The 9,858-nt window shown below is 46.6% G+C and overlaps 1 protein-coding gene across 1 annotated transcript; it reads left to right on the forward strand.

Moving 5' to 3' along the window:
- The first annotated feature begins 645 nt into the window (after window positions 1-645).
- Window positions 646-5,152, forward strand: LOC135215883 (serine/arginine repetitive matrix protein 1-like). Its single transcript, XM_064250838.1, has 5 exons — window positions 646-780; window positions 1,225-1,334; window positions 1,697-1,840; window positions 3,816-4,258; window positions 4,404-5,152. The coding sequence occupies exons 1-5, from the start codon at window positions 646-648 to the stop codon at window positions 5,150-5,152; spliced, it is 1,581 nt and encodes a 526-aa protein (XP_064106908.1).
- The last annotated feature ends 4,706 nt before the right edge of the window (window positions 5,153-9,858 follow it).

Consider the following 9,858-nt stretch of genomic DNA (forward strand, 5'->3'; position numbering starts at 1 on the left):
CTTCAATTACGCATGAATGTTTACGTCAGTTTAGTAGTCAAACATTACTTATAAACAATTTCACAGTAGTTTTAAAAAAGGATGATCGATATTCTACCCTGAACTGACGTTACCAAACCAACATTAACGAATAATATAGAGCCTGTTTTTCTACATTCAAGTATAAATTATTGAAGGACCTACAGAATCTTTATGGTGTAAAGTTAATGGAATCTTGCAAAAACAACAAAACGCTATGATTTTGAAGCTCCGCTCCCTTTCTAGAGTTGCCAGTTGTGGCATTATTGAACACTATATGTCCGAAGATTTAAAAAAAACTGTATCTTAACATTCCTAGCTGAGTGTACTGCTATGGAGAAGTAATGATAGTAGTTTATATTTGACAACGTCTCCAAGGGTTGCGTGAGAGAGAGAGAGAGAGAGAGAGAGAGAGAGAGAGAGAGGGGAGAGAGAGAGAGAGATTGGTGGAAGAATAAATGGGAGTGGTTAAATGGCGGTCGGAGGGCGTGTCTGTTGTGGCAATCTGTTTTGACGATCGGTGGCGGAGTCTGTTACGGGAGTCAAGAACTGAAGTAATGGCGTTTGTGGAAGTCCTAATTCCTAAAGTTGGCTTTGGCAGCAGTCTTGTCCATTGATGGCCAGTTGATGTGTTATTTGATAGATTTTGGTGTTGTAAAGTTGTTGTGCGCTTGTGTGGCTGGTGTGGCGAGGTTGGTAGTGCGTCGTCGTCTGCGAGTGGTGGTTGGGACAGTGTTGGTGTTAGCGGGTTTTTGTGCTGGGGTAAGTCGTGTGGTTGTCGTGTTGTTTCGAGCTGTGGTGTTGTTTCTGCTCGGTGATTACTAGTCGGGTTGTAAGTTGTTGTGGGGTTGTGGTTCTCGGTTGGTTGGTTTGTGGTGTGATTGTCGGCGGTGGTTGTGTCTCGGCTAGCCTATCCCTGAGTATCTGGAACCAGAGGGTGAGCACTGTTTTGTGTTTTTTATGTTCAGTATATCGTTGAACCAATTGTCCTGCAGGTTAAAAGTAACGTAAAGGGGAAAGTGAGTGTGGGAAATTTTGTTAGCTTGTATGATTAACGTAACTGTGGGGAATTTGCTTACATTTGATTCCGCCACACTGCAGTAAATTGTTAGTTAAAGAAATTGAAGCTTAGGCTAATCATTGGGAAAAGGGTAATTCTTGACATTAACTCCGCATGGTCTGCAAGGAATGTTGATCCAATTCTAGGCAGTAGATAGCACCCCACAAAACTGCAAGGAAAGGTCCCATGAATACGAAAGCCACAAGGGATTGAGGCGTTCAATGTATTTTGCTGTGTTTAGTGCTAGCCCCTGTAGGTAATGAGCAACCAAATACAAAGGAAACCGTAATTTCCAAAGAAATACTCTATGCAAAGTTAGGTATTACGTATCTAGATATAACGAAACTTTCCCGCGAATAGGATGGCCCTATAGTGATTTGGGTGTCAATGTATTTTGCCGTGTTTAGTACTAGCCGCTGCAAGTTACAGTTGATGGTAATACAACACAATAACTTCGCACCGACTGCAAGGTACAGTCCTGCAAACACAAAAGCCACTAGGAATTGGGAAGTCTAATGTATTTTAACGTGTTTTTAGTACTGGCCCCATGGGGGGTTACAGTTGGTGTGACTGAGTCTTTCCTCTGGTGTTCTCAACACTCAACCGATCTCACACCAGCAACAGTGATCCTGAAGGACTACAGACTGCAAAGGTTGTGGCCTTTGGCCCACCCACTGTGGACCTAAAACATTTCAAGCTGTGGGATTTCCATGCCCTTTGTCCAACTTGTGGGCAGAATACGAAGTCTAAATCTCCTCAAAAGTAGATTACTAGATGGAAACTTGCAGAGCTTTCTTTGAGCATCGTCCACTGCCATCTATCCACTCTTCGCTGAAAGTGTGATAAGTTAGCCATGATCGTGCATCTGGCACTGATATAGGTGCCAACAACATAGACTACCACCTAGCCACGACTGAGAGTTTCATAAGCCGTGGCTTAGAGTTTCATACAGCATTAGTACATATGCTGCACAAACCTTTCAGAGCAATTTTAGTACTTGTTTGGTATCCAAAGAGAATAGAGTATTTAGGCAATAATCAACCATAATACTATGGGAAACTTTAATTTCCGAAGCAGTACCCGACGAGGAGTTATTAGCTAGATCTACCAAATTGGTCCCCAAAGAATAACGGTAAATTCTTAAGCAACCCAAATACTATAGGAAACTGTAACTTCCAAGAAATACCGACACAGAGTTATTACCTAAATCTACTGGAAAAGTATCATTTGTTTAACATTGTTTAGAACAGTTACACACATGCTTTGTGTTGCACAATTTCATGGGTGGTCTGAAGGGGTTCCTCTGCTATGATAAGGCTGCCTGTGAGTACTTTAGCCTCTTGAGTGGTAGGGATGTGGTTTCCCATAGGTTTCTGTTGTTCATAACTTATGTCAAGCACACGAGCATCTGTGGCTAGCTGTCGCTGAATCCCCGCCACTGAGTGACCCCACTTACCCGCATGAACAAACCACTGTGGCTAACGACAGCCTGGCTGCCTGACACTGAGCAGCACCACTCTGTGGCAACTAAAGTGGGTCCATGTACTTGTAGCCTAAGAGCGTGAACCCCTAGCATTGATTAGGTTACCCAACCAAAAGTGGGGTTTTAGGATGTAACCCTGTTGAAATAAGCAAAGTCTATGGTTTTCTTATAAGCAGGCAGGAACCCATGAAAATGAGTGTAATGTTTTTGTACATGCCACTGTTCCCCGGCAGATATATACTTAGCTATAGTCTGACGTCCCGACAGAATTCAAAAACTCGCGGCACACGCGACAGGTAGGTCAGGTGACCAGCCCACTCCCGCCGCTGGGTGGCGGGAATAGGAACCATTCCCGTTTTCTAACCAGAATTTTTCTGTCGCCGGTAGCAACAACATCGTTGTTGGTACCTCCTGCATTGGAATTCTTTTCTCTTGTTGGCCGAGGATTATCGATTTGTCTTTTGGTGATGTACTTTGATCTTTGGTTTTGCGGCATACGCTTATAGTGGACTGTTTTTTGGATTTGGAATTGGATTCTCTTTAAAATGTCTGACGTGGCACCTGTATTAGGGTGTGTGCGAAAGAGGTATGTAAGGTGAGGCTACCGAAAGCTTCGGTGGATCCTCACACAGTTTTGTAAAAAATGTAGGGGAATGATTGTTCTGAGACTAACACCTGTCTGGAATGTGAGAACTTAACGGAAGTGGAATGGAAGACCTTGGCTTCTTATGTAAGGGACAAACTTGAGAAAGAATAGGGTTAGGAGGGGGCTTCCATCAGAAGCTCAAGTAGATCTGCTCTAATGAACAGGAAGTAGCTCCTAACTTTCATAGTTATTTCTCCTGCTCATAGTTTGTTTCAGCCCCTTCCCCCAGTAGCGAACCTGTAGATGCGTCTACGGAAATGGCTGCAATGAGAGCCTCTATAATCAGCTTGCAAAACGCAACTGCAAGCGAATGAAGGTAGACAGGTAAGTAACGCAGTGGATGTGTGCAGTGATTTGTGCGTGTCCCCAGTGAAGTGGAGGGGGCGTCCTGACCGACTCCGCATTGCTCCTAGCCTAGACCTCTTTCAGACTCCCATGACCAAGGGAGGAGGAATGTCGAAAGCCGCAAGGGGGATGTAGAGTATTCCCAACGGTCAGGCGTCCCTTCGGCAGATCCTGTAGCCGCTTCCCAGGCTGCCAAGGATAGCTACTGCAAAAGCGTCCTGAGGAAGTGCTTTTTCGGACTCAGACTCTTCGTCTCCCAGAAGGGGATGGAGTTCTTCCGCTAAATCGCGTCCTCTTAAGAGATCCTGGAAGACGCCAAATAGCGAAGCGTTACGTTCCAGTCCGGAGCCTTTTCCGGATTATTCGCCTGCTCGTAAGAAGAGAGCCATGAGAACTCCTGACTCTTCCCCGGAAGACTTATCACACAAGACAAAGGAAGTCTTGGTAGGACTCCAACAGCAGTTGTCTGCCTTAGTAGGAGTTCTTGCTGAAGGCTCTTCTAGGAAGAAAGACATTTCTCTTCCCATCAAGAGTTCCGTTAGGAGAGAGTCAGAGAGTAAGCGTCCTGGCGTTAGCAGACGCTCCTCGCCTGAAAGGTTTTCGTCCCCAGCGAGACCTTCTTCAGTCGTACATGACAGAAATCGGAAACGCCCTATGAGCAAGAGTTCTCCCAGGAGTTTGACTAGAGAAGAGTTTGCCTCCCATGGCAAGCATCAGGAGCCTGATTGCGAATTTCTCGTGAGAGAATTCGTTCGACTAAGAGCTCCGGGAGAGAGAAGAGTCCCTCTCGATTTAGAGCTCCTCTAGAAGAAAGGAGCACTCGTTCGTCCTCGAGACATGTTTCCCGCAAGGAACGCAAGAGTTTTCGCCTAATAGGCCTCGAAGATTGGACAAGTTTTCTTCTCCTCCTAGGAGGAGGAGGAGAGATTCTAGCTCCTCTCCGGAAAGACGCAAAGGAAAAAGGAGTTATTCGCCTGCTAGACGCAGTCAACGGGACACAAACGTCTCCCCTCATGGACGACGGGAACAGAAGGTTCTCCTTTCTCCTCGCAGGCGCATTTCGCCTTCTAGGCGTCCTCATCAGGACGCAAATGCCTCTCCTTCTTGGACCAGGCAGCCTCACCAGGACGCAAGCGCCTCGCCTTCTTGGCCTAGGCGCTCTCACCAGGACGCAAACGCGTCTCCTTCTTGGCGCCAGGAACAGGATGTTCTACTTTCGCCTAGCAGGCGTTCTTCGCCTCACAGGCGCCTGATTCAGGACGCAAGCGCCTCTCCTAGCAGACGCAAGGAGCACATCAGAAGTCCGAGTATAGAGAAACTCCAGGACTCACACAGGAAGGATGATAGGAGTAAGGAAGAAAGGAAAAGACTTCCTTCAAAGGATCGGCTCCTGTTGAGGAAAAGCCTCTTACTCCCACATCACTTTTGGAAGAAGTATCGGATGAAAGAGATAACCAAAGATGCAGGAGTTTCAGACTATAAGAGACTTGCTTCTCTATTGCTGCAGGTGTTTGGAGACTCACTACGCCAGTTCGGATCCCCCTTCGCCAGGATCGTTATTATCCAGTACGAAAATGTCGAAGGCTTCCTCATTCGTTAAGATGACCCCTACTTTTCTATGAGAAAGTCTCTGAAGAGTCTAGAGAACTGGCTCAGGGCTAAGAAGAAGCGGGTAAGACAGTATTTTCTTGTCCACCCTCTAAGTTGACAGGGAAACCAGGGATGTGGTATGATACCAAGGAGCCAATGGGCCTGGGTCTACCTTCGTCCTCTGATGCGGATTTTTCCGCTCTTGTAGATGCGTCTAGAAGACGCTCTCTACACTCGGCAAAAGCCTCTTGGGGAAATGTGTGAGGTGGATCATCTCATCAAGGGGCCTCTTCAAGACTCTCGAAGTCTTAACTTCATGGACTGGGCCTGGGAGCCTTAGCCAAGAAGTCGCAAGAAACAGACTTCGTTTCCATGGAAGAGTTGGGCAGTGTTTTAACCTGCCTAGACAAGGCGGTTATGGATGGCTCAAATGAAGTGGCATCATCCCTGTTTTGGATCCTGGATATTTTGAAGAAGAGGGCAGTGTTTAGCTCCTTCTTAACAAAAATCTGTTCTCCTCTGCAGAGATCCTCCCTTTTATACGCGCCCCTCTCTAGTCACCTGTTTCCTCAGAACATAGTGAGGGACATTTCGAAGACGCTTTCAGAAAAAGCCACACAGGACCTGCTGGCTCAGTCAGGTAGCGAAGAGGCTAAAGCCTGCTGTGCCTCTGGCGAAAAAGGAGAAAGTTCCCTTCCAGCAGCCCTTTCGAGGTAGGTCTGCATCAAGAACTTCTCTTAGAAGTAGACGACCGGAGAAGAGAGGAAGGTCTTCTCGAAGGCCGTTCGTTCAACAAAAACCCAGTGAGCACGGGGCGGGGGTCCTCCAGATAAAAGTGGGTGCCAGGCTTCTAGATTTTTACGAAACTTGGGCACAGAAAGGTGCCGATGCCTGGACCCTATCCATCCTAAAGAAAGGATATTTAATCCCCTTCAGGGAAAAACCTCCCTTAACGACAACTCCAAGGAGTTAACAGCAAATTACAAGGAATCCGTCAAGAAACAAGCCCTTCTACATCTCGTAGAGCAGATGCTTGTCAAGGAAGCCATAGAGGAAGTAAGAGATCTCTCTTCCCAGGGGTTTTACAATCGCCTGTTCTTAGTTCCGAAGAGCTCAGGAGGTTGGAGGCCAGTTCTGGACGTGAGCGCCCTGAACGAATTCGTAGCAAAAAGGAAGTTTGTACTATGGAGTACGACAGCCTCGGTGTTAGCAGCCCTGCGTCCAGGGGACTGGATGGTATCCCTGGACCTGCAGGATGCTTATTTCCACGTACCAATACACCCATCGTCCAGGAAATACCCTAAGATTATGGCTCAAGGAAGAGTTTTTTTCAATTTTCGGGCCCTTTGCTTCGGACTATCAACAGCCCCCCAAGTGTTCACGGGTCTAATGAAAAAATGTGGCCCACTGGCTTCACCTCGAAGGGATTCGGATATCCTTGTATTTAGACGACTGGCTGATACGAGCACAGTCGCGAGTCAGATGTCTGGAGGACTTAAAACTGACACTGGAGTTAACACAGTCCTTGGGGACTGTTGGTAAACCTCGAGAAATCCCAGATGATTCCCCAGCAGAACATTGTTTATCTGGGGATTCGGATGGATTCTCGGGGTTTTTCAGGTTTTTTCCATCACAGGAAAGACAGAACCGCTGCTTGGAAAAAGTAGCAACCTTCCTAGAGAAAGAACAATGTTCCGCGAGGGAATGGATGAGTCTTCTGGGGACCCTTTTCCTCGTTGGAACGTTCATTTCTCTAGGAAGGCTTCACCTAAGGCCGTTACAGTTCTATCTAAGAGAACGTTTGGGATCAGAAATCTCAAAATCGTCCGATGTCGATTCCTTCCAGATCACGAAGGAGATAAAGGAGGACCTGCTCTGGTGGATGAATCCGTGCAGGATCAGCGAAGGAGTATCCCTTCACGTTCCGAACCCTCGGCTAGTGTTGTACTCCGACGCCTCAGATGCGGGGTGGGGAGCCACTCTAGGGACGAGAGAATGTCAGCACCTGGAGGGGAGAACAGGTGTCCTGGCACATCAATATGAAAGAGTTAGCAGCGATTCACCTGTCCCTCATACACTTCGAGGCTCAGATCACGGGTTCGGTACTGCAGATCAATTCGGACAACACAACAGCCCTAGCTTATATCAAGAAGCAAGGAGGGACGCACTCGTTCTCCCTTTACAGGAAAGCAAGGGAACTACTGCTTTGGGCAGAAGAGAGAAGAATCACTCTCCGGACAAGATTCATCCAAGGAGACAAAAATGTACGAGCCGACCTTCTGAGCAGGAGAGACCAAGTACTTCCTACAGAATGGACGTTGCATCAGGAAGTATGCAACAGACTTTGGAACCTCTGGGGGAGACCAAATATAGATCTTTTTGCCACCCATTGGAACAACAGGCTGGAAAGTTACTGCTCCCCGAGCGCCGACCCAAGGGCGATGGCAGTGGACTCCCTTCTCCTCGATTGGGCAGGAATAGACGGGTATGCTTTTCCTCCGTTCAAAATATTATCGGAAGTGGTAAGGAAGTTTGCAGCAGCAGAGGGAGCCAAACTGACCCTCATAGCCCCGTTCTGGCCTTCACAAAACTGGTACACAGAGGTACTGGGATGGATGGTAGACTTTCCGAGATCTCTCCCAAACAGGAGCGATCTTCTCAGACAACAACCCCACTTCGACAGGTATCACAAAAAAAACCTACCCCGCTCTCCCCGCTCTGACTGCCTTCAGACTATCGAAGGACTTGTCAGAACGAGAGGCTTTTCTCGAGAAGCTGCGAAAGCTATCGCAAGAGCGAGAAGACCATCTACTATTCGAGTATACCAGTCGAAGTGGGATGTGTTTCGCAGATGGTGTAGAGCTCAGAAGATATCCTCGTCCAGTAACCTCTGTGACAGATATAGCCGATCCTCCTGTATTTGAAGGAGAAATGTAATTTAGTAGTCTCTACAATAAGGGCTATAAGAGTATGCTATCTTCAGTCTTCAGGCATATGAGGCCTTAACATTGGGGAAGACAAAGATTTGCATGACTGATAAGATCCTTCGAGACGTCAAAGAACAGAGGCATTAGAGCACCTAAATTGGAACTTAGATGTGGTCCTCAAGTACTTAATGACATCAAAATTCGAACCTCCCTGTAAGGCTACGTTCAGAGACCTGACAAGGAAGTCTTTATTCTTGGTCGCGCTGGCTTCAGCGAAAAGAGTAAGTGAGCTACAAGCCTTAGAACATAATGTTGGCTTTAGGAACGACTCGGCGTTCTGTTCCTTCAAACCAATGTTTTTGGCGAAGAATGAGAACCCTTCGAAACCTTGGCCTCGAACATTCGAAGTAAAAGGACTTTCTTCGCTTGTAGGAACAAGCTAGAAAGGGCTCGTGCCAGTGGAGAAGCCTTAAGTTTCTACATAAAAGAAAAGGGAAAAAACGAAATACAGGGGAGTAAGGAAAAGTTTATGGTGCTCAGTGAGAGATCCCAGAAGGCAGATCTCTAAAAATGCTCAGGCGTTCTTCATCAGAGACGTAATCAAGGAAGCCCATTTACAGTGTAAAGAAGAACAACTGGGACCTCCTTAGTTAAAGCTCACGAGGTAAGAGCAGTCGCTACCTCTTTGGCATTCCACAAGAACTTGTCCATACAGACTCTAGTGGAGTCGACCTTTTGGAGATGCAATTCGGTCTTTGCAACTCATTACTTGAGAGACATTCAAAGTGACGTATGACAAAGTGCTTTCACTCTAGAGCTTACGTATCTGCGGATTCGTTGCTGGGACTGGAGCTGAACCCAATCCTTTTTAGTTTATTAAGTTAGGTTTTTTTTAATGGTGTTTGGTGCATTTTTGGTCGATTGAAAGAGGGTGCAGGTGTTGACCCCTTTCAAATCGTAGTGCTAACATGTTAGTGTGGTCGGTGATCGGGATTGGTCGTTAGGCTCCTTGTGTGTATTAAATACCTAAAGCTCTATATGTAAGAGGGTTAGCCCCCGTTGGTATGATACAGGTCAAGGTTTCTGCCATGTAGTGGGTCAGCCCCCATTGGTACGATCCAAGAAAAGGCTCTACCATGTAAGCGGGTAGCCCCATTGGGTATGATCCGAAAAGGTTTAATCAGACGCAGGTCTCATCCTCTCTGTAAATCTGATGGCAAGCAGAACTCATAGAACAGTATCAATGAAGTCTTCTTTCCCATATCAGGTAGGAACCAAGGTTGTTTTTGTTAATATACCTACAACGTATGTTGTTTCCCTGTATTCATTAAAATAATTATTATGTAACTGTCTCTTGCCCTCCACCAAGGTGTCAATCAGCTAAGTATATATCTGCCGGGGAAGTGGCATGTACAAAAATGATATTGTTAGTATACAATAAAGTTTTGTACATACTTACCCGGCAGATATATACGATTAATGGCCCGCCCAGCCTCCCTCCAGGAGACAGGTGGAAGAGAAAAATTCTGGTTAGAAAACGGGAATGGTTCCTATTCCCGCCACCCCAGCGTCGGGAGTGGGCTGGTCACCTGACCTACCTGTCGCGTGTGCCGCGAGTTTTGAATTCTGTCGGGACGTCAGAGACTATAGCTAAGTATATACTGCCGGGTAAGTATGTACAAAACTTTATTGTATACTAACAATATCATATTTAGACCAAGGGTTTTCAACCTTGGCTACACGCACGTTAGTGGGTATGCACTCCCCATTGGTTGTTAGGGTTAGGGGC

Source organism: Macrobrachium nipponense, chromosome 5, assembly GCF_015104395.2.
Source record: "Macrobrachium nipponense isolate FS-2020 chromosome 5, ASM1510439v2, whole genome shotgun sequence".
Taxonomy (NCBI): Eukaryota; Metazoa; Arthropoda; class Malacostraca; order Decapoda; family Palaemonidae; genus Macrobrachium; species Macrobrachium nipponense.